General features: G+C 48.9%; 3 protein-coding genes and 1 pseudogene across 3 annotated transcripts; all 4 read right to left on the bottom strand.

Moving 5' to 3' along the window:
- Positions 1 to 948: 948 nt before the first annotated feature.
- Positions 949 to 2,878, bottom strand: LOC117864798 (expansin-B5). Its single transcript, XM_034748890.2, has 4 exons — positions 2,341 to 2,878; positions 2,099 to 2,211; positions 1,772 to 1,965; positions 949 to 1,665 (listed from the first exon to the last, which is right to left on the bottom strand). Exons 1-4 carry the CDS (start codon positions 2,588 to 2,590, stop codon positions 1,332 to 1,334), a joined length of 891 nt encoding a protein of 296 aa, XP_034604781.2. The 5' UTR covers positions 2,591 to 2,878; the 3' UTR covers positions 949 to 1,331.
- Positions 2,879 to 4,291: 1,413 nt separating this feature from the next.
- On the bottom strand, positions 4,292 to 5,806 carry LOC140220091 (expansin-B18-like). The gene is made up of 4 exons (XM_072295209.1): positions 5,557 to 5,806; positions 5,363 to 5,475; positions 5,050 to 5,246; positions 4,292 to 4,932 (listed from the first exon to the last, which is right to left on the bottom strand). Exons 1-4 carry the CDS (start codon positions 5,714 to 5,716, stop codon positions 4,608 to 4,610), a joined length of 795 nt encoding a protein of 264 aa, XP_072151310.1. The 5' UTR covers positions 5,717 to 5,806; the 3' UTR covers positions 4,292 to 4,607.
- A 2,285-nt stretch (positions 5,807 to 8,091) lies between these two features.
- On the bottom strand, positions 8,092 to 9,710 carry LOC117865036 (expansin-B5). The gene is made up of 4 exons (XM_034749113.1): positions 9,294 to 9,710; positions 9,100 to 9,212; positions 8,798 to 8,991; positions 8,092 to 8,703 (listed from the first exon to the last, which is right to left on the bottom strand). Exons 1-4 carry the CDS (start codon positions 9,520 to 9,522, stop codon positions 8,370 to 8,372), a joined length of 870 nt encoding a protein of 289 aa, XP_034605004.1. The 5' UTR covers positions 9,523 to 9,710; the 3' UTR covers positions 8,092 to 8,369.
- Positions 9,711 to 18,016: 8,306 nt separating this feature from the next.
- On the bottom strand, positions 18,017 to 19,566 carry LOC117865037 (expansin-B18-like; annotated as a pseudogene).
- Positions 19,567 to 26,381: the final 6,815 nt, after the last annotated feature.

The raw sequence follows: 26,381 nt of genomic DNA, 5'->3' as shown, positions 1-26,381 counted from the left end.
TTGACTGCTACCACTTGTTTAGTACTAAATGCCACGCCATTTAGTACTGGCCAAAATGCCTAGTACTAAATGGCACATTTAGTACAGCTTTGCGCCCAAAAAATGAAGAAAAAATTGACGAACAGCCGGGAGGTCCCCGCACACGCACATCGTCGCAAGTCCCAAGTCACGCGAATTTTACCATTTAGTACCGGTCAGTGTTATTGCCCGATATTAAAAGGCCTCTGAGGACCGAAAATTTCTACCCGGTACTAATTTCGCACGTCGTCCGATACTAACGTGAAGGACGAATGCTCATATTTCTACTAGTGATAGTGCCACCATTGCAGGTGCACCTAACAAAGACAGGACCTAAAAATTTCTCCCTCAAGTCCAGGAGTTGGTGCCCAACAGGCACCAGTCCAACAAAATCTAAAACCGGCTCTTCAAATGCATTTCCACGATCAGTTCTAGAGCCCTCGGACTATAGTGAAGGTTCTTAAATTTGCAACCGAATATTTATCATGGCATTTAAGTAAATTGTTAGAACTATCTGCACATGGAGATTCTGCACTAGTGTCCTAGGTGATGTGTATGGCAGCATCATAGGTGGATTCTTTCATGAGTGGGTAGGGATACAAATGGGTTTGTTTGTCTAGTTGAAATGCCCTGTGTGCGGGTTCATGAACAAACCCACTACACTCGAAGTGGACTTTATGTGGGTTCACGAATAAACCCATTGCACTTGAAATTAATGGATTATATGTGGAACATGCCCACCCTTGTATTGGGGTGTCATCTAAAAAGAATGTATTGGGGCGTGGACAAATTATCCAAAAACAACTTTATGGTTGGAAACTACTTAGGCTATCATCCCACAATAACACGGCTTTACACCATCATGATCAATACTCAGTGTCATTCCATAGAACAATTAAATCATTCTAGATGCTGTATCAGCCAATAAAATGATGCATAAAACTGCGCCACTTTCATAGCACAAGCACTTAACACTCTGTATTGCCATATCTTTGTTCTAAACGAAAGATAGGAGATAACTCTTAATACTTTGGTGCATCAGCACACATTTGATAGTGCTGCAACTATATAGCTGCAACTCCAGTTCTGCAGTTCCTGCACTGGAGACACCGGAACATCACTAGGGAAACACACAGGTCCAACAACTGGGCCGTGGAGGGAAGAACACGTACACATACCAAACCTCCTCTTCTAACGCGGCCTCTCGCGTTTCCCGGACGCACATACTAAACTCATTCCACGACTGACTAGGCAAGACATCGCAAATGGGGGCACTAAACTTGGAACACTCCTACCCGGCCGGTCACACCGCCTCAGTAGCCGTAGTTCACCGTGGACCTGTAGGTCGCCCCGGCGCCCCACCTGGCGGGGATGGCGTTCCTGGCGACGAGCACCTTGCCGGAGCCCGAGGTGATGCGGACGGAGAAGGGCGCGCGCAGCGGCTGGCCGTTGTTTGAGTTGACGCGCCAGACGGCGCCCCACGACTGCTGCATCGGCGTCCACGAGTTGCAGCCGGCCTGCATGATGTCCACCTTGGAGATGTCACCCTCGCCGCTCACGTACATGATGAGCACGGCGAGGTAGTAGGGGTTGGAGCCCGCGTCCACCTTGAAGGTGATGGCCATGCCGCTGTACTTGCAAGGCACCCTGCACAATGCAAAGACAATGCCACGCCGCACCTTCAGTACATCACTAGTCGTGTTGTGCATAAATAAGTTCACTAGAATTACTGTCAGTTAAAACGAAATGGCACCTTTTGTATTGTATCTTGAGGATTCCGGCGGAGCGGAGGCGGTCGGCCATGCCGTGGTTGGCCATGGCGCCGAAGGCCGTGCCGCTCATGTCGAAGTGCGTCGACTCGGCGAGGCAGGCACCGCCGGGGCAGGAGTCGGTGATGGTGACGATCACTGGACGGCCGGAGCAGGCTCTGTTGCCGGTGCACTTAATCTGCACATTTATTTACTTTTAGTCAGCCAGTCAGGGGAACAATTACACGTAACTTCGCACTTTGATGGTAGTAGACACGAAAAAAAAACTCCAATCCAGTATAATCGTGTAGTGCCGACAGGGATATGCTGACCTGATAGCATGCGCCGCATCCTTGGCCGTTCTTGAAGAGGGAAGGCCCGCCGGCGGCGATCATCGACTTGAACGGGCGCTGGCTGACGGCGCCTTGGTAACCGCACGCGCCACCTGCACCAATCGGAACGAACAGGTTACTAACGAAATGAAGGCCGTCCTGAATCCATATGTTTTGCCCAAATCGTCCAAGTCCAATGCATCGCGGAACATATGTATGCTTGGTGGTAACAAAAATCTCACCGTCGCTGCCGGCGCCATAGGGGCTGCCGTACCACGTCGCGCCGCCGTAGGACCAGCCGTAGCCGCGGGCCGGCGCCCAGAGGTTCCTCCTGCTGGCGGTGTCGTTCCGCTGCCGCGAGTGATCAACCATGGGCTCCGGAGCGCCGTCGTCGCAGGAGACGGGGCTCGCAACAAGCGATAGGATCACTGAGGCCGCGGCGACCACGGCAAACCGGAGTGCGCTTGGACGACGACTAGTAGTACTGGCCATTGATCGAGCGTCTCCTGCTTGATCGGCGATATGGATCGAGAGAAGCCGGGGCTACGGCTTGATCGAGAGAAGCCGGGACTTGCGAGGTCAGCTAGCTCGGAGCCTGTTGAATAGCTCGGGTTGGGCAGGTGTATATATAGGATGTTTTTGGGGGTTCCGGACGTGACAGCAAATATGTGTGTTCGGTTTGCATTATTGAGGCGAACGTGCGGGCATGATTTGGGGAGAAAGAAATAGCGAGCTTATTATGCATGGAAGGTCAACTGAGCCGAGTCGGCTGATCCGGAGGTGATCACGCCCTCCTACCCCCCGGACATTTGTGATTCTGTTTGCAACGTGCGTTCGTGATCGAAATGGTTGCACTCATCATTGCGTACGTACTGTTGTGTAGAGTTGGTATATGCGTATGAGCGTATCGGATTTGTACTCCGTACGTTAAAAAAAAGAAGCCGCCCGTGCACGTCGTCGAACCGTACGTGCCACCCGCTAATATCCGCCCGGGTCATATTATACGGACTGATCCGTGGATAAGTTTGGAGTTGGGACGGCGTGCGCCCCGCTCCGCCGCAACGGAGCCGTGGATCGATCGGTGCCGAGAGCTCTCGGTCCCGCTCCGGCCCTGGTTGTGACTTGTGAGCAGCCGCTGCGACTCAGACGTTGCCGATCCCGATCCCCCGAACCGCGGCGCACGCCGCGCGTCACTTTCGTTTCGTTAGTTAGAGTTGGGGGAGGGGTCGCCGCCGCGATTGGAGCATGCAGGGTGTTGAGCCGGCGGGCAAAATTTCGCGTCTATTTGACTTTGCGATGTGCACGCACGTTGCTCGGTTTGGTCCGTGATTGCTGGTTCGAAGAACGCTTTTGGGGGTTTGGATTGGAGTCTGTTTAGCGAGTGGGACGAGTTGTCAGCTCTGACTCTGAGCTTCTGTTCATATTTCTGCACGTGCATTCCTTTGACCCGAGCTCCGAGTGGGCCATGGGTTTGAAACCAACCGGTTCTTATACTCGTTTTCTTAGAGAGGCCCAAACTGTGTAAGCCCAACTAATATATGGGCCAGAAACCAAGTATGTAATAGGAAATATAGGCCCAAACTCACGTACAGGTTTGTTAGCACTTTTTTTTGTGTCTTTCATAAACATTGAAGTACTTTTTCATGGTGATTATTTTCTATTACACTTTTCATATTTTTCCTGAAAACATAGTACAAGAATGAACATGTCCCACCAAAAAAGAGATGGCAATGTTCCATCATCGTTCTTATTTGAGCGCCTGCGCTAACTCAAAAACCATAGCCTGGAATCCCGGATAGACATGTTTCACCGCAACAATCTAACTAGTTGCGGAGCTTGACCGACAAAGCAGGGGGGCCAATCTATCAAAATGTGCACTAAACATTAGTCTACATGCCATTTTTACTGTTTATTTAGTGAAGAATTAGTATGGGCAGGGGGGCCATGGCCCCCTTTTGTCTGTAATAAGCTCCGCCCCTGAATCTAACCAACTGAGCTACACAAAATTCGCAGTTCGTGCAATAATCTGGTTGCATACATTCTACTATGGCGGCAACACAATATTTGCTAACTTTTGTTGTTAATGGATGTAAGTTATTCAAAAGTATATGTCCAGACAAAAAATTTAATGATTAACACTCACGACATATACCTTGAACGAGCTACTTCACTATGAAACAGAGGGAGTATGCATTAAGCAAACACACAGCACTCATTATTACCACTCATTATCAGTTCTCCATTAAGCAGTAATACTGAGCTGCCATTACAAACAATGATACACACACAGACACACTTAACACACGTACCAACACATCGGCGCTATCTAGCGGCGAAGAGGGGAGAACTATACTAGTAGCGCCTCCTCCTCTGCCTCTTGCCTTTATTACTTGCAAGCTTTGCAAATCATGCAACCACTGTCGCAATGATCACTTGCAAGTACAAACACACAAACAGTGCGCAGATATTATTCGCGCACTCGACACACAACGTTGTGGCTATATATCGATCAGTAGTTAACCGCCGACTGGTAGGCGGCGCCCGGCTTCCAGCCGACGGGGATGACGTTGCTGGCGACGAGCTGCTTGCCGGAGCTGGACGTGAGGCGGATCGACAAGGGCGCCTGCAGTGCCGATCCGGCGTTGTACTTCCAGACGGCGCCCCACGACTGCTGCATGGGCGTCCACGCCGCCCCGGCCCCGGTCTGCATGAGGTCGACGGCCGAGAGGTCGCCGTCGCCGTTCAGGTACTTGATGAGCACGGCGAAGTAGTTCGGGTTCGAGCCGGCGTCCACGACGAAGGTTAGCTGTACTCCGGGCCAGCTGCACTGCACGCTGTACACAACATCACGCGCATCGTTGTAAGAAATTAAAAGACAGTTCGTTACGTGGCTCTGTGTGTGATACCACGTACGTGGATGTGTAGTTGCGTTAGCGTGCATGGATGCTTACCGGGAGTACTGGATTTGGAGGACACCGGCGGCGCGCAGCTTCTCGGCTTGGCCGGGCTTCGCCATGGCGCCAAACGCCGTCCCGCTCATGTCGAAGTGGACCGGCTCGTTCGAGCACGCGCCGCCGCCGGGGCATTCGTCGGTGATGACGACGGTAACTGGGTTGCCGGAGCAAGCGTCATTACCGGTGCATTTCACCTGAGCCAACGTTGAACATTTCCTATCACGTTAATTAGATGGCAACACGCATATAGTTGCTGGTGCATTGTGCATGGTACCCCATCCAGCAAACTTTACAACATATATGTACGCACCTGGTAGCAAGAGCCGCAGCCCTTGCCGGATTTGTAGATGGAAGGGTTGCCGGCGGCGATCATGGACGAGAACGGCGCCTGGTCGACGGCACCCTGGTAGCCACAAGCCCCGCCTACGTGTATTCAGCATGTCGTTGAGAAATGAGCCAATAGTTTAGGCAGAATATAGTACTGTGACACAGAACAGAACATACCATCGCTTCCAGCCCCAGTAGCGGCGCCGTACCACGTCGCGCCGCCGTCGCTGGACCAGCTGGAGAGCTTCCGATGGAACTCGATGGATTCGCAAGGATGGAGGAGCGAGGCGATCGCTGCAACCGCAATGAAGAGCAGAAGCTGGGACTTGGAAGCCATAGCTAGCTGTTTCTTCCCTGTCTCTGGCTGCTGATCTCCTGGTTTCACTTGCACAAGGATTTGTGTAGTAGCTAGGAGAGGAGGCAAGTAGATGAGAAGCTTGTGTGTGGAATGAAGCTTTGTTCTGCGGGTCTATTTATAGGCAGCCCGAACTGTGGGCATGCATGCATGCATGGAGACAGATCTCAGTGGTTGCTTCCCCTGTTGGATTTGTGCATGATCGCCTGCACATGGCTAGAGTCAACATGCTGAGCGCAGAGATGAAAAGGAGTAATTAATAATCAGCCGCTTAACTGACCTAGGGAGCTAGTAGAAGCATTAGGCCGGCCGGTCCTTTTGTGTGTAGTTCACTTGTCTGATCCTCGATCTGATGATGATCTGTGGAATATGGCAATTCCAGCTCTCAGTTTTGCCTTCCTATAGATTGAGCTATCACCGTCCCACTGTAAACCTGATTTAATTTAGAGAATTTACCTCGATTCTGGTTCGTAAGGCATGGTGTACATGCATGTTTTCCTGTAACTTTCAGATCACATGAGTACCAGTGTGTAGTGTACCAGATAGAGGGTATGTTCTAATTCATCCAGGCATGAGTTCGTGGTGGTGCAACACCACACAGCAAGTGGCTAGAACGACCAGGGGCTTGCAGCTGGGGCGCAGGTCCGAGGTGATCCGTATCTGATGAGCATGCAAAGTCAAAACGGCCGTTATTTCAGTTGGCTACGCCTGCCAATCCCGAGACCGGTCAACTAGTCCCCGCCGCCTTCCCAGATGAACCGGGCGGGACCGCCAGAAATCTCGTCGCCCTCCAATCAACTCCACCCGAAGTCACGACCGCGCTCCGCTCCGCTCGTGCCCGTGCCCGCCCCGCTCCTCCAATCGCACGGCAGCCGCGGAGCCGTCCCGTCACGCTGCAACGAGCAGCAGCACCAGCAGGTTGCCGCGATCCTGGCGGCCTTGCCGGTCCTGTCCCCAACCGCGCGACCTCATCCCCTCCGCGAGAATTCTGCTAGGCGCTAACGTGCGTCTCGGTCTAGGCCGGCTCCGGGCGCCATGCGCTTACGAACGCGGGCACAGTGGGTCGCCGCCTCGCCGGGGCCGCGTCGCGGTCGCGTCCAATCATGTGGGGTGGTGGCGGGTGAATCGTGATGGAGCTGTGTTGCGTTGGAGCTCCTATGACAGCATCTTTAAAGCCCGTATAAGCTTATGAACAAAATTTTTTTTAACATCCATCAACAAATGTTGACACTCATCAACATTTTTTACAAAAGTCTGACTTCTACCAACATTTTTCCCTAACTTTTTTATATTCTGCTCAATAATTTTTTACCTACACCAATTTTTTTTCCACTCACTAACATTTTTTTCTCAACATTTTTTTACATTCACAAACTTTTCTATAAAAAATGTTGAGATAGTTCATCCAAAATGTTGAGATAGTTTGTTGGACCGTTATGGGCTACCTATTGGACTACTGCTGGGTTACAGACGTTTAGTTATCCATTTTTTGGAAGATGGATAGGATTGCCGGTGTTGTGTGGCCTAGTGACCAAATAAAAAAAACGCATGGATCACGGCCGCCCGGCTTCCCCGGCCCGGTATGTTTCCCTTTCTCCTCTTGACGGCCTGTGTGCTACTCGGCTGCACAAACAGATACGGCCGTTGTAACTGTTGGCCGAGCTAAGGCCCATCCAAGAGCCCTGGGCCTTATTCTAGTAAGTCGCTTTCTATTTCTATTTTTTTTATAGAGAGAGGACGAGCGAGCAGTTTGTCTTTCTGCAACCGGGCCCGGATGTTGTGTCTAATTAGGAATAGTTTAAAAAGAATTCGTTAGAGTTGATCTATAGGATCATGCTATTTGTATCCGCTAAGTTTAGGGACATCTTCTGAATAGTACTGGAGTTTATTTGAGGACTAAATAGTGCTGGGTGAAATTTAAACTAGGACAAGAATGGGATTAAGGGACAGACTTTGGCGAAGGAAAAAAAAAACAATTCTGAACTCACATTGTTTTGAAGAAAAAAAAACTCCTGATGTCTGAACTAGAAAAACCCAACTGTCCAACTATAAAGTCTCCCAAACTTTCAACGCCAAATCTCAAAATCAGAAGGGAAAAACTCACACCTTTCGTCTCCCCAAAAGCACAACCGTAGCGGTCACCGACAATATTTGCGGTCACAAACTGGTTGGTAAAGACAATGGGGGCAGTGGCGTCTGGAGTTTGGTGGTGAGGCACCAACTGTGTATCACGAGAGGAGCAGATGGTGAGAAAGTTGCAGGTCATGGCAGTTCGCGTAGCTCCTGGACGATCTTGGTTGGGAGATGCGATAACTACTATAGGGTCACATGGCACGTAAGTAACTTGCTAAGCTTAGTTGGTTTGAAAATTAATGTCTTGGTATCACTAAACAGCATTCTGATTCCAAGGTTACAGTCTCTGCTTTAGAGATGGACAAAACGACACTCATGACTCAAGTGCAAATGGCCGTGCAGGGAACATGGGAAGAAATTTTACACCATCGTCTCTCGCATTTTCCGATCCACATGAACAGTTGCTTTTGACAATTGGCAAGGCAAGAGCTCACAGACCGGAACATCATTAACCTAATCACTCTGCATTCCGAAAAAAAAACAATCACTCTGCACTAATGCCTTAGGTGCCGTAGTTCACCTTGGACCGGTAGGTCCTACCGGCGCGCCAACCGGCGGGTATGGCGTTCCTGACGACGAGCACCTTGCCGGCGCCCGAGGTGAGCCGGACCGAGAAGGGGGCGCGCAGAGGCTTGCCCGTGATGGAGTTGGCGCGCCACATGGCGCCCCACGAGTGCTGCATCGGCGTCCAGGCGCCGCCGCCCTGCTGCATGATGTGCACAGCGGCGAGGTCACCGTCGCCGTTCTCGTACTGGATCAGCACGGCGAGGTAGAATGGGTTGGAGCCCGCGTCAACCTTGAAGGAGATTCCCATGCCATTGTAGTTGCACGGCACCCTATACGAAAAGGCAGCAAGCTTCGTTACACCACTGGTGTGCGTAAATCGATTTTTTTCACTAGAATCTTCAGTTGAAACTCAATGTATTGCACCTCTTGTATTGGATCTTGAGGATTCCGGCGGCGCGGAGGCGATCGCCCATGCCACGGCTGGCCATGGCGCCAAAGGCCGTGCCGCTCATGTCGAAGTGCGCCGGCCCGGCGAGGCACAGCCCGCCGGGGCAGGAGTCGGTGATGGTGACGGTCACTGGCCGGCCGGAGCAGGCTCTGTTGCCGGTGCACTTGATCTTCGTATTACCACAACATGCAGTACGCACAAAAATTATAGTGGTTAGAAAGAGAATGCACACTTGAACACACAATAAACTAACAGTGCCCTCATACCACTAACCAACCTGATAGCATCCGCCGCAGCCTTTGCCGTTCTTGAAAAGGGAAGGGCCGCCGGCGGCTATCAACGACGAGAACGGCCGCTGGCTGACGCTACCTTGATAACCGCACGCCCCGCCTGCAATGAAACCAGCATACCATTACAGGAGCAGTCACTACTACGCTTCACCTGCATTGATCAATGCCGTATACTACTTACCGTCGCTGCCGGCGCCGTAAGGGCTGCCGTACCACGTCGCGCCGCCCGAGGACCACCCGCCGGCGGCTTTGGCCGGCACCGAGGTGGCGTACCGGCTGGTGGTGGTGTAGTTCCGAGGAGACATGGACGACCTCGGATTCCCGTAGCAGGAAATGGGGCTTACAAGGAGCAGGGACAGGACTGGCAGCACGGCGAATGCCACAATTCGGAATGCAACTCGAGCAGCCATTGATTTTCTCCTCCTCCTGTGGAGAGGGCGTGTATGGAGCAGCTGCTAGCTAGGATTGCTAAGCTTGTTTTGGTCTCTGAAGCTCGACTGGGTCCTTGGGGGTGTTATATGTAGCAGCTAGGAGATGGTTTTAGAGGGATCACGACGTACAGACGTCAGAGAAAAATACGTGCACATGCAGCTGCGGGATGAACGTGGCAATTTGTTTGTCATTTCAAGGGTGTGGGAGCTCATATATTGTGGGTCAAATAGTGAGCTTCGGATAAACAAATAACGCAGGGTAGTTCGCGTCGGTTGAGCATGTGTTACAATTCCAGAAGTCGAACTGTTAGGCCTAAATATTTGCGCAATTTGTGAGCTCTTGATTTGTTAAACTCATGAGTTCGTCAAATGATGACTCGCTCTGATCTCATCATTGTTCGTACTGGTACGTACCTACATGTGCTTTCGTGCTTAATTTCGGGTACTTTTCATAATTTTAGTACAACAAGGGGGCAGTTAGCTGACGACGTCGGCTATATTCATTTAGGACTACAGTCGATTTTTTTTGCGCATCCAGAAAAAATCGGTTTATATTTGTTTGAGTTGCAACCAACCTTTACACCCCCAATCAAGGTATACAATCAACGAAGCAAAACCGATATGAAGTTTTTGAACGAAATAAAACCGATTCAAAGTTTTTGAATCATAATTATTTTTTTAAGCCGCTTTCACAAGTCCAATGGAAGAACGTGAACTCACTTTTGGGCTAGTCTTGTAAAGATAAAATGGGAGTTTGTATATTGTACAACCTTCTTAGTTAAAGATGGATAGCAAATTAGGCTTTAGAAAGATAAGTGGTTAGGAACTGCTCCCTCCGTCCAAAATTTTCCGGTACATAACTTTTACTATGTATCTAAACTTAATATATATTTATGTACACATTAAAAGTTACATATCTAAAAAAAGTCAAAACGACGGAAGGGCCTCTAAGCCTAGCGGTTAGAGCATCCGAGTAGCATCCGGCAGGCCTGGGTTAATTACACTCCCCATGGGAACTAATTAAACAGATATGGAATAAAAATATAAAAGATTTGGATTTTCCCTATTGACTTCGGTAAAAAAAAGTTAAAACGGATAATAATATGGGATGGAGGGAGTATCACCCAAAGAGAACAATATCCTCACTTGTATAACATACTTGTATAACATAGCCTGATACAAACATGATATTGTTCCACAAGTCCTTAGCACCACACCCGTCAACAACCTCTCATGGAGATTATGGAGTATACAGATCTCATAGGACACGTTAGTACCATGGAATGAAGGTTTGGTCCTCAATAAAAACTCATTACATGGCTTTGATCCATGTTGACTTCCCTAATCTAACCTAAAGGCCGGCCCATTTGAAAAACAAAGATCTCTATGTGGTACCGTGGTAGCTACGTCATCTGTATGGCCTAGCATATCTTTAGATTTATCGACATCATGTAGCTAGTGTTTTCTCCCGGTAATAATTGCAAGTAATTTTAAAATGACAGAAATAAGATGGAATCGGAAAGGACACGGAGTGCACCATGAAACAGAGGGAGCTGCAATTACACATGATTGAATTGTTAATACATAGAAATGGAACTGAATAAGAGGTTGTGATGGCTCCCACCCCTCTACCAACCCCGAGCAGCGGCGCCCATGGCGACTGCGACCCAACGCCCTACCCACCCAGATCCCCCCAACCCGTCCCCCTCCCCTCCCCCAGCTACACCGGATCCAGCGGCGGCCAACGCCGATCTACACCCATAAAGTCCCCTCGCAACAAACCAGCCCAGGACGCAAGAGTTCGAGCCCGAGAAATGGTCCGACCAAGAAGGCGACGCGGCCACCCCAAAGCCCACAGCGGCGAGCTTTGCGCAACCGAAGGAGATGCAGAAACAGGGCAACATGCCTACCAAGACCCAAGCCCAGGTGGAGACGATCTTCATCCTCCCGGATCTAGTGCAAGATCTCCAGGTACAAGCACCATTCATGGCGACACAGAGTGATGCAGGGCTCAAGGGCAGCATCACTGGCAACAACCCGCTAACATTGGACATCATTCAAAGGATTAGCTGCCAAGGAATCGCTCCATATCCGCTAGCAGACATTGAACTCAGCGCAGCATTCAATAAGCAGAATCCGCAGGCAGAGAAGAGGAGATTTATAGAGGCAGTAAAGGGGAAGGGCATTGAAGCTATTGAAGCGATGGAACAGGGCGCGAGATAGCCATCACTACAACAACAGCAGCATCCGGTGCAGACAACGCTCAGTGCAGATGGGAGAAGAAGCTCAATGAAGAAGGGCAGCTCGCCGGTACAAGCAATCAATGGCCATGCCTCTGCTCCACGGGAAGGTACCACATCACTGTTGGACAAGAAAGGCCTGCATCCATCACCAAGATTGCCAAGGGACAGCACAAAGATCTCCAACCTCATCGACGACCATGGCTTCCAGGTTGTCAAACCATCATACTGGTGGCGCAAGCTGGATGGGAATTCAAGACAGGAGCACCAACTTCACCAACCTGACGAGGCAGAACAGAGGAGAAGCTTTCCATTAGTTGCCACGATGTCAAGGTTGCCAAGCACTTCCCTGAGCAGTACATCATCTTCTTCGCCGACAACCGCGCCTACCACCGCGCCATGCACCACTGAGAGGTCCCGCACCAGAGCAAAATCTTCAACTTCGAGCCATGGACTGAGCGGTGCGGGGCGACGGAGAGCATGTTGTATTTCCGTGTGCGGCTCCACATTGAGGGGATGCCCGTGCACACTTGATCAGAAGAGGTGTTGGACAAGATCATCCCCAACTGTGCCATCCACTTCATCAAGGGCCACTCACGCCGCCAGGACTGCACGCGCACCTACGACCTGTGGGCATGGTGTGCCAACCCGAGAAAAATCCCCAAGAAGGTACTGCTGACCATTTCGGATCCTGATAGGGAGCAAGACATTGGTGACCTCCGGCACAACCGACCAAGAGGATACAAGAGCGGCTATGACTACAAGCTCCACATCCACCTCGACATCGTTGAAGACCTCTCCTTCAACGACAGACTCGACAGGGAAGCAAATAGAGAGCCACGGCGCGAGTTCCTCTGGAACTATGGAGCGCCGAACTCCCTGGGCGAGCGGCGCCGTGGACAGGGCCACGACGACCGCCACGGCCGTGAGTACCGCCCCCGCAAGGACGACCACGGCGACCATGACGAAAACTTCCACCGTGGGGTAAGGTGCCAGAGAAGCCAATCCTCTTGGGGAAGGATGACATAATACAGGGGAGCGGTGGAGGACTGCTACAGTACAAACAGGCATAGGAGTGACAACAGAGGTCATCTGGCCGCAACTGGCCCCTGTTCCCCTCTCCTGGAGGCACGAACAATCTGGAGGAAGAAACGCACCGACTAGAGGGTCACCTTTGCCAACCCGCTCGTCCAGATCATGGGTGAGCCAGCCTCTGCTTATGAACCCAGTAATGATCACTTCCTCCATACTGCTGCCATGCTTAGAATGGATGAGTAGACAGACCCCATGTGTGATGAATGCTGCAACATTCATTCTTATGCAGGCCACCCATCAAAGGAGAGCCTCATCCTGGAGATGCTTGCAGTAGAACCAGACTAGTCGCCAATCTCATCGCCGGTAGGAGTGGGAGGAACAGAGGAACCAACAATGGGAGAAATGCACACCGACAGCACCCTGCAGGTTGGTTCTAAACCTTCACTTGCAGCTCACTTCCCTGCTAGTGTAAACAACACCGAAACACACGCTAAAGAAGATACATAAACAACCACCACAACCTCTCCAGTCATTGCATTACAGACAGATGAGACCCCTCATATAGATGCACAAACAACATCCTTAAGCTCCCCAGATACTACATTGCAACCCCTTGAAAATCACAACAGCACAGCTCCTAGCAATGACTGCACCCAAACAGCCGATGCAGGCCAAAACAGGATGGATGATCTAGCCACATTTATTGAGTTTATCTCCTGCAAACCGGCTGCTCCTCTGTTAAGCACTCCACCAAGCAAGAACCCCATCCCACCAGTTGATGCACATCCCCAATCAACCACAGCACAAAGAAAGAGCACTAGAATAGCAACCAAAGCAAAGCTGAACCCAGGCAGAGACACGATTCAAATAGCACAGCAAGTACTCATCACTAAACTAGGAGAACTATCGCCTAAATATTCCTGATGCTAACCAACTTGCAAAACACCTTCCACAACCACTGAATGACATGAAGAAGGAGGCAATTAGGACCCTGGTGGAGCACGGCAACCAGCCCAAGCGCAAGAAGCAAAACAGCAAGATTGCTCCAAGCCCGACCACAGTAGAACAGGTGCAGGAGGCCTAAATATGCATCAAGCTGTAGTAGTAGTTGTTTAAGTTGTTCAAGTTAGCTATGTTAGACAAGAGACATCTTTTCTTGTCATGGTTTGTAATCTCTAAAAGCCTAGCAAATTGCGCCAGCGACTTCAGAGGACCGTGGCCTAATGGCCCAACGCAGGTGATTGGGAGGCCCGCCAAACCACTCGGGTGGGCCTCCCAGTTGAGCCCAAGTAGTAGGGGCACCTTTTGTGCAATGCTTGTTTGTCCCATGCAGTCTATCAGCACATTTGTAATCTCTGCGCATCATAGACTTACATTTGTAATCTTCGTGCATCATAGACTTTATATTAGTGCCAGTTGCAACATCAAGGCTAATGTCACAAAAAAAAACTATAACATCTTGTGTTGGAATGTTCAAGGCCTCAACGTAGTGTCAAGTAGAGCAACAGTTAGAAATGTAGTCTACTCGTCTGGAGCGACAATCGTTTGCCTATAGGAAACTAAAATACACCACTAGAATTCCCGCCTAGTCTCTGAAACCTTGGGACCAAAATTTGCCACAAACTTTACGGCTCTGCCAGTGATAGGCACGAGAGGAGGTATTCTCCTAGCAGCAGCAGAACAACACTTCACTATCCAGAACAGCTTCACCACGGAATACACTGTTTCTATCACCATCGTCATGAAAGATAGCAACAAACCTTGGACATTGACAGGCGCAGGCCACAGAGCAAACAGGACAAGTTAGCTTTCCTAGACGAGTTGAAGAGCCTAAAGGATCAATCTCACCCTGAATGGCTAATGATAGGGGATTTCAACCTAATCTACAAGGCAGAAGATAAAAGCAACAACAGACTAAACATGAACCTTATGACTAGCTTCAGACAAGTCTGGATGAGACTCAGATGATGGAGATCGACTTACGTGGTAGGCGTTACACATGGAGTAACGAGCAAGAAAACCCAACGTTTACAAGGATCGACAGATTTTTCAGCACGCTAGAATGGCACCTCCTTTTTCCAAATGTTGACCTGCAAGCACTAGCTACTAGGGGCTCTGACCACTGTCCGCTCTTCTTAACCGGAGACGTTGAAAGACAAAACTACATGGGCTTCCAATTCGAATCATATTGGGTAACCATACCTGGATTCACAGCTATCGTGCAGGAAGCATGGAATCAGTCGGTTAACACACAGGACGCCATTTTACACCTCCACTTAAAGCTTACTAGAATGGCAAAAGATCTAAAATTATGGAGAAGACAAAACTTAGGAAATTTAGCACTACGGCTAGCCGTAGCGAATGAAGTCCTAGTATTCCTAGATGCAGCACAAGAACAAAGAACACTCACAGTCAAGGAACTAGAATTCCGCAAATACCTAAAAGCTAGATCAGTTGGCTTAGCGACGGTTTAGCATGCTTGAGCGTGACAGCACTCTCGATTGACATGGATACATAAAGGGGATGCCTGCACAAGATTATTCATGCTACATGCAAATAATAGAAAGCGGAGACTACACATCCCGACACTGACTACGGCACAAGGACAGTCCAGTGACCACCAACAGAAAGAGGAAACTATATACAGTCATTTCGTCGAGTTGCTGGGCACACCACAAGAAAGAATCAAGGTTTAAACTGGGTCAACTTGGGGTACCAGGCCCATGACCTAGCCGATCTGGAAAGTCCTTTTGAGCTAGATGAGATCAAACGAGTCGTCATGAGCATGCCGGCCGAGAAAACACCAGGGCCAGATGGATTCATAAGACTGTTCTACAAGAAATGTTGGCCCATAGTAAGAGCAGACCTCATCGACGCATTGCAAGCCTTCCATTCCCTAAGGACACGCCGCCTAGAATTGATAAACGAGGCAAGCATTGTCCTATCCCTAAAACAGACGACACGACAAGAGTTGTTGATTTCCGACCCATTAGTCTCATCAACAGCCTAGCAAAAATAATCACTAAAATCCTAGCTGATCGGCTAGTGCTAAAATTGAATGATCTTATCTCGGGATGCCAAAGCGCATTTATTAAGAAAAGGTGTATTCACAACAACTTCGTGTACATCCAGAGTGTAATCAAGGCTTTACACAAAGCAAAAAAGAGGGCTCTTTTCATTAAACTTGACATCTCCAAAGCGTTCAACTCACTAAACTGGGCATTTCTGCTAGAGACTTTGGAAGCACTGGGCTTTGGTTAGAAATGGCAAAATTGGATATCAACACTTTTAGCCACATCATCTTCAAGAGTGCTACTTAATGGAAATCTAGGAAAAAAATTCAAACATGCCAGTGGAGTAAGACAGGGCGACCCACTGTCACCAATGTTGTTTATTATTGCAATTGACCCACTACACCGAATCATGGAACTAGCGGCTGTGAATAACATCATCCAGCCAGTCCTGCCAAGGGTGGCAAAATTGCGATGCTCCCTTTACGCTGACGATGCAGTAATATTTGCAAATCCAAACTGAACGGAACTACAACGAATTAAGCAACTTTTGCAGCTATTTGGCGACTGCTCAGGATTAAGGTCAACATGACCAAGACGGAAATCTTCCCAATCCAATGCACGACAAAAATTTCCCAAGAAAGGTGTCTTCGTTCCCAGGAAAGTATTTGGGCCTTCCACTGCATACGCGCAAACTAAGAGTAGACTTTCAACTCCTCATAGACGAAATTGGTGGGCGTCTACCGGGATGGAAGGGGAAAATGTTATCCCTGGCAGGAAGAAAGACACTTGTAAAAAGCGTATTAACTTCACAACCTATCTACCATCTCATGGTTTTTCTGGTGCAAAAATGGTTGGTAAAACAAATAGACCGTTTGCGAAGGAGCTTCCTATGGAAGGGCGAGGAACCGAAAAAAGTAAATGGTGGACACACCTGGTTAATTGGATAACAAAATGCATACCAAAAAAGCTGGGGGACTAGGCGTCCTTAACATTGAACGGCTAGCACGAGCTCTGCGACTACGATGGTGTTAGTTCCAGTGGAAAAATGAAGATAGACCATGGAAAGGACTGGATACCCTCTGTACCAAAAGTGATAAGGACCTTTTCAATGCATCAACAGTAGTCACGGTGGGCAATGGCAGGAAAGCACTCTTCTGGCACTCCTCCCGGATAAATGGGACAGCACCAAAAAACATAGCACCACTGCTTTTCCAAAGGTCCAAACGTAGAAACTTCATAGTGCACAAAGCACTCCAGGACAACTACTGGATAGACCAAATTTCCCCACTTACAACAGGAGATGAGATCAGGAATATGTAAATCTTTGGGAGAAAATCAAGATGCAACAAATCAATCCGAAAAACGAAGATGAAATTAAGTGGCGCTGGACAAAGAATGGAGAATACTCAACAAAAAGTGCATACCTCATCCAGTTCCAAGGCTGGACAAGGAAAATCAACATCACCCCGATATGGAAGGCCAAAACAGAACCTAAATGCAGGATTTTTGCTTGGATACTACTACACAGGAAAATTCTAATGATAGATAATTTGGCAAAGCGGAACTGGCCGAATGACCCGATTTGCAAGCTATGCAATATGGCTCCGGAGACACCAACACATTTGTGTAAAGACTGCACATACACCACCACAGTATGGAGCTGTCTGGCTATATGGTTCGGTCTGCATCACTTGCCGACAGCGAATGAGACATCCTTGATTTACAACTGGTGGAACCAAAGTAGGAGGCTCATCGGAAAACAGAACAGATCCTACTTCGATGGACTTGTCGTTTATTTTTGGTGGAACATATAGAAAGAAAGAAATAGAAGAACATTCAATCAGGAAAGCAAGCCTTTTAAGGATGTGGCATTCCTAATCAAAGAAGAAGCCAGGCAATATCAATGGGTAACACAGGGCATCAACCAAGACCTACAACACGAAGCTTAGCATTCCTTTTCGCCCCCATCTGTAAGCAGTGTTGTTTATTTTAAGAGGGGAGGCTTTTTACTTTTTTTTCCAGTTGTGCGCCTTTCAAGAGGCCGCGATAAGTTGTATTTTAACTTTTTATTTCTCCTCTTCTAATAAAACTCTTACCGTCCGATTCAAAAAAAATTTTGTTAATACATTGGCATTTGGGGCGAAGAGGGGAGAACTACGCTCGATACACACCTGCGCCTCCTCCTTTCCTCGTGCATGCCGTTATTTTCCTTGATACACAATAGTGTACATCAAGCTAACATACGGCTGCAGCTTTGACAAACAAGCAGGCAACCACTGTGGTGACTTGGTTGAGTCCCACACACAATGACACAAACAGTATATAGCTATATGTATGGCTTAATGGCAAGATCGTCCTCTCGATTCCTAGAAATCGATGGATATTAGTAGTTGACAGTTGCTTGGTAGGCGGCGCCCGGCGTCCACCCGACGGGGATGATGTTGCTGGCGACGAGCTGCTTGCCGGAGCTAGACGTGAGGCGGATGGACAAGGGCGCCTGCAGTGCCGATCCGGCGTTGAACTTCCAGACGGCGCCCCACGACTGCTGCATGGGCGTCCACGCCGCCCCGGCGCCGGTCTGCATGAGGTCGACGGCCGAGAGGTCGCCGTCGCCGTTCAGGTACTTGATGAGCACGGCGAAGTAGTTCGGGTTCGAGCCGGCGTCCACGACGAAGGTTAACTGTACGCCGGGCTAGCTGCACTGCACGCTGTGTACGTCACGTGCATTCGTCGTCGAGACAAACGCCATTAGAAGGGTACACAAAGGACAGTTCGTGGCATGGCGGTTACCGAAACAGTGCATGTGCCGTGTGTGTGGTGGTCCTTGGAGAATTGGAATAGATCGACAAGCTAGCCAAACTAGCGAGCGTGTAGATGTGTTAATTTGCATGTATGGATGCTTACCGGGTGTACTGGATTTGGAGGACGCCGGCGGCGCGCAACTGGTCGGCCTGGCCGGGCTTCGCCATGGCGCCGAACGCCGTCCCGCTCAGGTCCAGGCACGCGCCGCCGGGGCATTCATCAGTGACGACGACGGTCACTGGGTTGCCGGAGCAAGCGTCAGTACCGGTGCATTTCACCTGCGTCATCAACGTTAAAATTTCCAGTTCGCTCGCATTATATGGCAACGCATGTATACGTCTGAAAAATCCATGCCGTGCATGGTAGGTCAGCTACCTTACAGAGCACAGTTAGACAAACCTGGAAGCACGAGCCGCAGCCCATGCCGGATTTGTAGATGGAAGGGTTGGCCACGGCGATCATCGACGAGAACGGCGCCTGGTCGACGGCACCCTGGTAGCCACACGCGCCACCTACATGTACAATCATGCATGTTTTGCTGAGACACGTATAAGCATATGAATTCTTTCAGTTAATTGATGCTGCCGAAGTTTGGGCATGCAGCAGTATTGTGGCTGTATGATATACCATCGCTTCCAGCCCCATTAGCGGCGCCGTACCACGTCGCGCGGCCGTCGGACCAGCTGGAGAGTTTGCGGTGGAAGTGGAACTCGAGGGATGCGCAGGGATGGAGGAGCGAGGGGAGAGCGGCAATGGCAAGGAAGGACGACAGGAGCTGGGACTTGGAAGCCATAGCTGCTTCTTTTGCCTGTGTCTGGCTAGCTTGATCTCTTGGGCTCTTGGTTTTGCAACAGCTGGGATGAGAGAAGTGGATGAGAAGTGGTGGTGTGAGCTGTGTGTGGGTGGAAGCTTGTGTTGCTGCTGTATTTATAGGCAGCCAAAACGGTGGCCGTGCATGCATGCATGCATGAATGGAGACAGATCTCAGAGCAGGTTGCAATCTTCCTCCGTTGGATTGTGCATCTCGGGTGCACAAGGCTAGGGTCAACTTTGTTGAGCACAGATGAAATGTAATTAACAAATAACCCACTTCACTGGCCTAGCGAGCTAGCAGTTCTTTTCTTTTTTTTGAAACGTAAAGGGCAGGAGCACTGCCATATCATATAAGAGGAAGAGAAAGTGTCCAGGTTACATTATGTGTTTTACATGATGATCATTGAGCTCAAATCTCATTGCAAACATGTGCATTAGGAATAAACTAATTAACTCTTGCTCCACAGGCCATATGCCTCTTTCGAATTTCCTCCTTGATCAGGTAGAATACCTGCCATGGATTGGATCTGTTGCCTTCAAAAACTCTTCTGTTTCTCTCCTTCCACAAATTCCAAGCCGTGTAGATTAGGATGCCTGCCTCTTTTCTCCTCTTTTCCTTCGCGATCGCTGTCAGTGAGGATGACCACCAGTCCTGAATTGAGGCATTTGGCATCGGCAGAACTACCCTGTCAGTAGCCCAGTTACTGACCAGTTGCCAAACCTGCAGCGCAAATGGACACTGAATACACATATGAACTGCTGTTTCAGGCGCCCCCTCACACAAAGGGCAAATTGGATTGCAAGGCCAATTCCTTGCCAACAGTTTATCAGCAGTTAAAATTTTGGTTTGCAACAGCAGCCAGGCGAAAAATTTGTGCTTTCCCTCCATTTGGGCCTTCCAGATATCTTTTGCTCTGAAGGAACAAAATGACCCTTTGAACTGAACCACATAAGCAGATTTAGCAGTGTAATTCCATCTGAAGTCCAGCGCCAAACAATATCATCCGGCTCATCACTAAAGGATGTGTTCTGGACCAAGTCCCATAGTGTCACAAATTCTTCCATTTCAGTGATACTGCTCATTCTCCATAGCCCCCTTGTCCAGTTATGTTCATGTATCTCTTCCTATACCTTCCTGTGCTTTCTCCAGGCTAACTTATACAAGTTAGGAGCAATGTCTCTAGGAGCTTTACCCTCTAAACAGGAAGAGTTCCAGAATTCAGCTGTGAGACCATTCCCAATGTGAACCACTGTGCTAGCTCTGAAAAGTTGCAAATCAACTTCATTGATAGGTATTTCTCCTCCTACCCAAGGTCTGTCTGATTCTTTCCATTGCAGCCATACCCATCTCAGCCTTAGTGCTCTACTGAAAAGTTCTAGATTCAATGGACCAAGTCCTCCCAGTTTCTTTGGTTTGATCACTTTGATCCATCTCACCAAACAGTGGCCCCCCATTGGCCTCATCTGTTCCTTTCCAGAGAAAGCTTCTCCTGATTTTGTCAATTCTCTTAACTGTCCACTTTTTTGGGGGCAAAAACAGTGAGGAAATATGTTGGGATTGCAGATAGAACAGTGTTACCTAGTGTAAGCCGTCCTGCCTTATTCAACAACCTTCCTTTCCATGCTGGTAACCGGGATGCTACCTTGTCAATCAGTGGCTGGACATCCACTCTTCTTAGTGCTCTTAAGTGAAGTGGCAGTCCAAGATAAGTGCATGGGAAGCTTTTGACCGGGCACTGAAAATGTTGCATTACCTCTTCCAAATTTAATCCATTGCATTGTATTGGGTATGTTGCACTTTTCAATTTGTTGGTGATCAAACCAGATGACAGCCCAAACTCATCTAGGATATCACTAATTACTTTCATCTCCTCACTGTCAGGTTTCAGGAATAAGCCAATCATCTGCATACATGCTCAATCTAACCTTTGCTGGTCTGTTGTGTATTGGTGATAGCAGGCCTTCTGTCTCTGCAATTTCCAGCATTTTATTCAGAGGTTCCATTGCAAGGATAAATAGCATTGGACTCAATGGGTCTCCTTGTCTTAGCCCTTTCCTATGCCTGAACCATGGGCGTCTTGCTCCATTCAGCAACACTGAAGTGGTGGCTGAAGACAGCAGTGTTGTCACCCATCCTCTCCATCTTGGCCCAAAACCCATTGACTGCAGCACTTCCATAAAAAAATCCCACCTGACACTGTCAAAGGCCTTTTGTATATCTAGCTTTAGGAAAATTGCTGGTTTTTTGCCCTGTGCAATGCCTTTACCAGATTTTGTGTGAATAGGAAATTGTCCTGGATGCTTCTTCTTTTGATACAAGCACTCTGTACTCTAGACACCAGCTGATTTAGATGTGGGGACAATCTATTGGCTAGGAGCTTGGAAATAATCTTAGCAATGCTGTGAGTTAGGCTAATTGGCCTATAGTTATTCAGAGTTCTTGCATCTGCCTTTTTTTGGAGCAGGACCATATGGGCCTTGTTTAGCTGTCTGAAGTGCTGATCATGTTGTTGGTGAAAAAAATTAACTGCAGCCATGACATCCTGCTTTATGATATCCCAGGCAGATTTGAAGAATGCACCAATGTAGCCGTCTGGGCCTGGAGCTTTTTCAGTAGCCATGCTAGAGATTACTTCCCAGACTTCTTGTTCAGAGAAATCCTCCTCAAGGTTGTTTTCTTGCAGTCTCTGCAGTTGTATCCTGTCCCAGTCAAGAGTGTGAGACCTAGGTGTTGTTTGTCCAAATTGTGTGCTGTAGTGCTGGTAAATGTGCTCCTCTTTTTCCTCATGGAGGTGAATACTCCTTCCTTCAGCTTCCAAATACTGAATGCAATTTTTTCTTCTTCTACCATTTAGCTGTATATGAAACAATTTTGACTGTGCTTCTGCAGCTTTGATGAAATTCAGTCTAGATTGTTGTTTGACTCTCAGTTTTTCAATTGCTGTCATCCCCAGAATTTTGACTTTGAGGTCCCTTTTCAATGCCACCTCCAATTCATTAAGAACCCTGTAATCTTGGACCACATCTAGTATTCCAACTAACTGCTTTGCAGCACACAGCAGGAGTCTGTTGTTTCCTATTTTGGCTCTTGACCAATTCCTTAGAGCTTTCCCCAATCTTTCCATCTTGTTATGTAACCTTAGGAAAGGGTTCTGAATTTGTAACTCCCTTCCCCAGGCTTCCAGTACAATCTCCCTGTATCCCTGTAACTTTGGCCAAAAGGATTCAAATCTGAGGCCTTTATATTGTGGTCCTGCTGCATTGCCTACTAGCACCAATGGACAGTGATCTGACACAGAAGATGAGGCAGCCTGAAGAACACAATTTGGCAGCATGAGGTCCCATTCAATGGTGCAAAAAGCTCTATCAATCCTTGTCTGTGTTGTATCATTAGACCATGTGTATTTCCTCCCTCTCAGGCTCAGTTCCTTGAGCTCCAAATCATTTACTAAAGCCTTGAATGCACCCATTAATCTTATGTTCAGATTATTATTGCTCTTATCTGCAGCTGACAGGATCATATTGAAGTCTCCAAGTACAAGCCAATTGTCAGAAATTTGCTGTTTAATTTGCCTAAGTTCCTGGAGAAATTGTAACTTTTCCTTGTCCCCTTGTGGCCCATACAAAACTGTCAGCCACCATTGGGTCCTGGATGTAGTGGCTTCAATTTGGTCTGTGACTGTGAATGTTGCAGTAAAGGAATTGTTGATTCTGTAGTAATCTTGATGAACAGCCAACAGAGCCCCTCCCCTAGTTTCTTGTGCAGGCAGGAACACAAAGTTCTGATCAAAATGTTGACCCAGAACTTTACCGACCATCTGAGCATCAATGTGCTGTAATTTTGTTTCTTGAAGGCATGCAATGGAGCATCTAGTGTCATAGGCCAGGTCTTTCACCACTCTTCTTCTAACTGGATTATCCAAGCCCCTTACGTTCCAATTTAGCACAATGCATTTCTGGCTACTCATGATAGTAAAACAAATTCCTCCCTAATCCTCCTCTTCCATATGCCAGGAGTAGGAAGAGAGACAGACTGAGCAACTGAACAAGAATGAAACAACACACACTGCTGGGCATTGGGGACAGTACAACAAAAGGGGAAACAGAGATGCACCCACACAGCAGAACACACAGCGGGGGAGACAAGAGAATGAACCAAGAACCTAAGGTGCACCACCACAAACACAGATACCAAACTAACAGAAACATTGACAGCCACAACACAACACAGACATTCCCCCAAATCCCAGTATTCAAAGAAGCTTCAAGCTTCTGCATCAATTGCAATGGTGCCCAGAAAGTCGGCACCATTCTCCTCACTCAGACCAAATGTGTCCCTGAGTACTTCAACTGTTGGCTGTTGCATTGGTTCAACAAACTGTGTAGCGAACTTAAGCTGACTAGCCGAATCAGGTGCTTTGGTCCCTTGCAGAAATCCAGCTTTCTTCATCAGGAGCGCAGTTGCCTGCTCCTCCATGGTTAGAGTGGTTTTGCCTTTACTTGCAATTCTAGCACTTTTCCTGGATGAAGGGGTGGCCTCAGATTGCTGCTGCTGCTGGTTGTGGCTATTAGCCTGAGCTTTTTTCCGCCTGGTTGCTGCTTGGGCTGGTTGAGACAATATAGGTTCAGCCAACTTCCTAGCAAATGTGAGCTTTCTCTGAACTGGGATACATTCCAGCTGCACATTCTGATTCTGTTCCTGTGTCTGTTCCCCTGCAATGAGAACCTCATGCCTATTCTCCTTATCAGCCTGATTGCCTTCTTCTATAGCCTTAGCCATCTCTGTAATCTCCTGGTCTAGATGCGTAGTTTGTTCTGACTTTGCTGAATTCTGTTGACTGTAGCTCGTCCGAAAAAAGCTCCTTCACTAATAACTCCCCCCTCTGGACCAGACACTGCATTAACTTTGCCACCTTCTGCTTCTTTGATGTTCTGAGCTACATTTGTCTCCTTCTCCTTGGCCTGCAGCACATTGGTCGCCTCTGCCACCATTGGGTCTTCAGTCTGACATTGGATTGCAATCTGTTGGGTAACAGTACACGCCATCTCCACGGGTACTGTGCAAGCGCCCATCCTTGGCTGTTCAGCAGTTCTAGGTCGATCCTTTTGTGTGCAGTTCACTTGTCCGATCCTCGATCTGATTGGTTGAAGATGGCATTTCCTGCTCTGCGTTTTGTCTTTTCCTGCATACTAGAGCTACTTGGTGAAACCGAGAAGCTAGCAACTGTTGTCTGTTGGACTACTTTAGGAGGGAAAATTTTTAATTTGCCTGCATATATTGGTGCATACGAATGTTTTTACCTGTAACTTTCAGGGTCCCTGGCTGAGAGGTTCTCGATTATTCCAGCAGGCATGACTTTGTAAAAACGACCAGAGGCCACCGGGAGCTTGGCAGTTGGCACGAGGGGAAACGCATGTGTGCACGCTAGCTTGTTAGTTGTTACTGTTGGCAGGTCAGAGCGGCCGTTATTTCAGTTGGGCACGGCTGCTAATCCCGAGACGGCTCTCCCCTTCCTGGTCAACTAGTATCCCCGCCGCCTCCCCAGATCCGCGCGCGCGCGTATATATCCAGTCCATCATCAGCAGGGACCGCCAGAAATCTCGTCTCATCCTCCAATCAACTCCTCACCAAGTCACGACCGATCGAGCCCGACCGACCGTCCGTCCGTCCCACACGGCGGCAGCGTCGCATGCAGCGATCGAGCAGCAGAGAGTTTGCCCCGTGAACCCTGGCCATCCTGCCGGCTTTCTGCCCAACCGAGCGAGCGAGCTCACCGTGCACTCCGCGAGAAGTCGGCGAGCGCTGGGCGTGCGTCTGGTCGGCTCCGCTCGGGCGCCACGCACGCACAATGGCTTGCGGCGTCGCGTCCCATCATGTGGCTTCCCGTCAAACGCAGGATCACGGAAGCGGGAAGCCCATGGGATGTTGGACTTCCACATACAGCATCAAGGCCGGCATATTGTCTCAGTAATTCAAGGCGAAGTCTAGTTTGGGCCCATCTAGTGCCCGCCGAATGGAACTGCAAGCAAAACATATCCAGGAGCAAGCATCGCTAGCAGAAAAAAGCAAGAGTTAATTCGTCTTCTCAGATCAGAACGTCAGAGACGATAGCAATCTCTCCCTACGCAGGAGATGCGGAAGAGGCAGGTTGAATAATTGGTGCCTTCCCAGACCCACATATAGCTTGGGGAGGCTCTGGGTTTGGGCGTTTGGCACCTCTAGATTCCAACTTCCAACTCTGCTTCAGTGTCTTTCGAAAGAAAAAAACTCTGCTTCAGAAGGTATGTTCAGCTTTGTCTAATTGTCTCGCTTGACTTGAATTTGAATACCAACATGGCAACATCTAGCACCAACATCGTGGTTTCGATGTCTGATCCGACCGTCTTTGCAATTTTGGCGCGGCGCCGCGGTGGGATGGCGATGCATCCAAGTAAGAGGATGATAAAACAAGACTCATCGCGCCCAGCATCGAGGTGGAGCTAGCTGCCAGACGAGATCATGGTCGACGATCGAGGTGCTTCTGCGGCTGCCGATGTAGCCTGCCCTCCCCTGTCTGCTGTTCCTAGGCATCTACCATCGTGCGTCCTCTCCTCAGAAAGAGTTATGTGCCGTTCGCATTGCTGGTCAGAAGTCCGATCCGCTGCTCGTCCCGCCCATGGCGTTCTCTGAAGAGACATAATAATGCGTTCGATGCTTGTAGCCGGGTAGGACTCAGTTACTGTAACAGACTTTGCGTGATTGCTTTCGGGGAAAAAAACTCACGTGAATAGTGAATTGTTTCCGATCGAAGTCCAAGTGATTGTCTTCGTAATGGCTACGGATACCAGGGCTGCAGTAAGCGATTCAGGCATACGCTGCCACATCCAGGACGCTCCCTGCCTTTTCTTGATTTCTCCCCTTCACCCCTCCCTCTCCTGCCTTTCCTTCCTGGCG

This window comes from Setaria viridis, chromosome 7 (assembly GCF_005286985.2).
Source record: "Setaria viridis chromosome 7, Setaria_viridis_v4.0, whole genome shotgun sequence".
NCBI classification, from domain to species: Eukaryota; Viridiplantae; Streptophyta; class Magnoliopsida; order Poales; family Poaceae; genus Setaria; species Setaria viridis.
The sequence above is the reverse complement of the archived record's forward strand: the minus strand, read 5'-3'. Positions and strand labels throughout refer to the sequence as shown.

What these genes read in the sequence shown, in the direction of transcription:
- LOC140220091 (XM_072295209.1), bottom strand. Translation starts at nt 5,716, where the DNA reads ATGGCTTCCAAGTCCCAGCTTCTGCTCTTCATTGCGGTTGCAGCGATC. An exon ending in TACTGGGGCTGGAAGCGATG is followed by an intron (nt 5,476 to 5,556) that starts GTATGTTCTGTT and finishes GAATACACGTAG; the next exon opens with GCGGGGCTTGTGGCTACCAG. An exon ending in CTCCAAATCCAGTACTCCCG is followed by an intron (nt 4,933 to 5,049) that starts GTAAGCATCCAT and finishes TGTTGTGTACAG; the next exon opens with CGTGCAGTGCAGCTGGCCCG.
- LOC117864798 (XM_034748890.2), bottom strand. Translation starts at nt 2,590, where the DNA reads ATGGCCAGTACTACTAGTCGTCGTCCAAGCGCACTCCGGTTTGCCGTG. An exon ending in CTATGGCGCCGGCAGCGACG is followed by an intron (nt 2,212 to 2,340) that starts GTGAGATTTTTG and finishes CGATTGGTGCAG; the next exon opens with GTGGCGCGTGCGGTTACCAA. An exon ending in GATGCGGCGCATGCTATCAG is followed by an intron (nt 1,966 to 2,098) that starts GTCAGCATATCC and finishes ATAAATGTGCAG; the next exon opens with ATTAAGTGCACCGGCAACAG.
- LOC117865036 (XM_034749113.1), bottom strand. Translation starts at nt 9,522, where the DNA reads ATGGCTGCTCGAGTTGCATTCCGAATTGTGGCATTCGCCGTGCTGCCA. An exon ending in TTACGGCGCCGGCAGCGACG is followed by an intron (nt 9,213 to 9,293) that starts GTAAGTAGTATA and finishes GTTTCATTGCAG; the next exon opens with GCGGGGCGTGCGGTTATCAA. An exon ending in CTCAAGATCCAATACAAGAG is followed by an intron (nt 8,704 to 8,797) that starts GTGCAATACATT and finishes CTTTTCGTATAG; the next exon opens with GGTGCCGTGCAACTACAATG.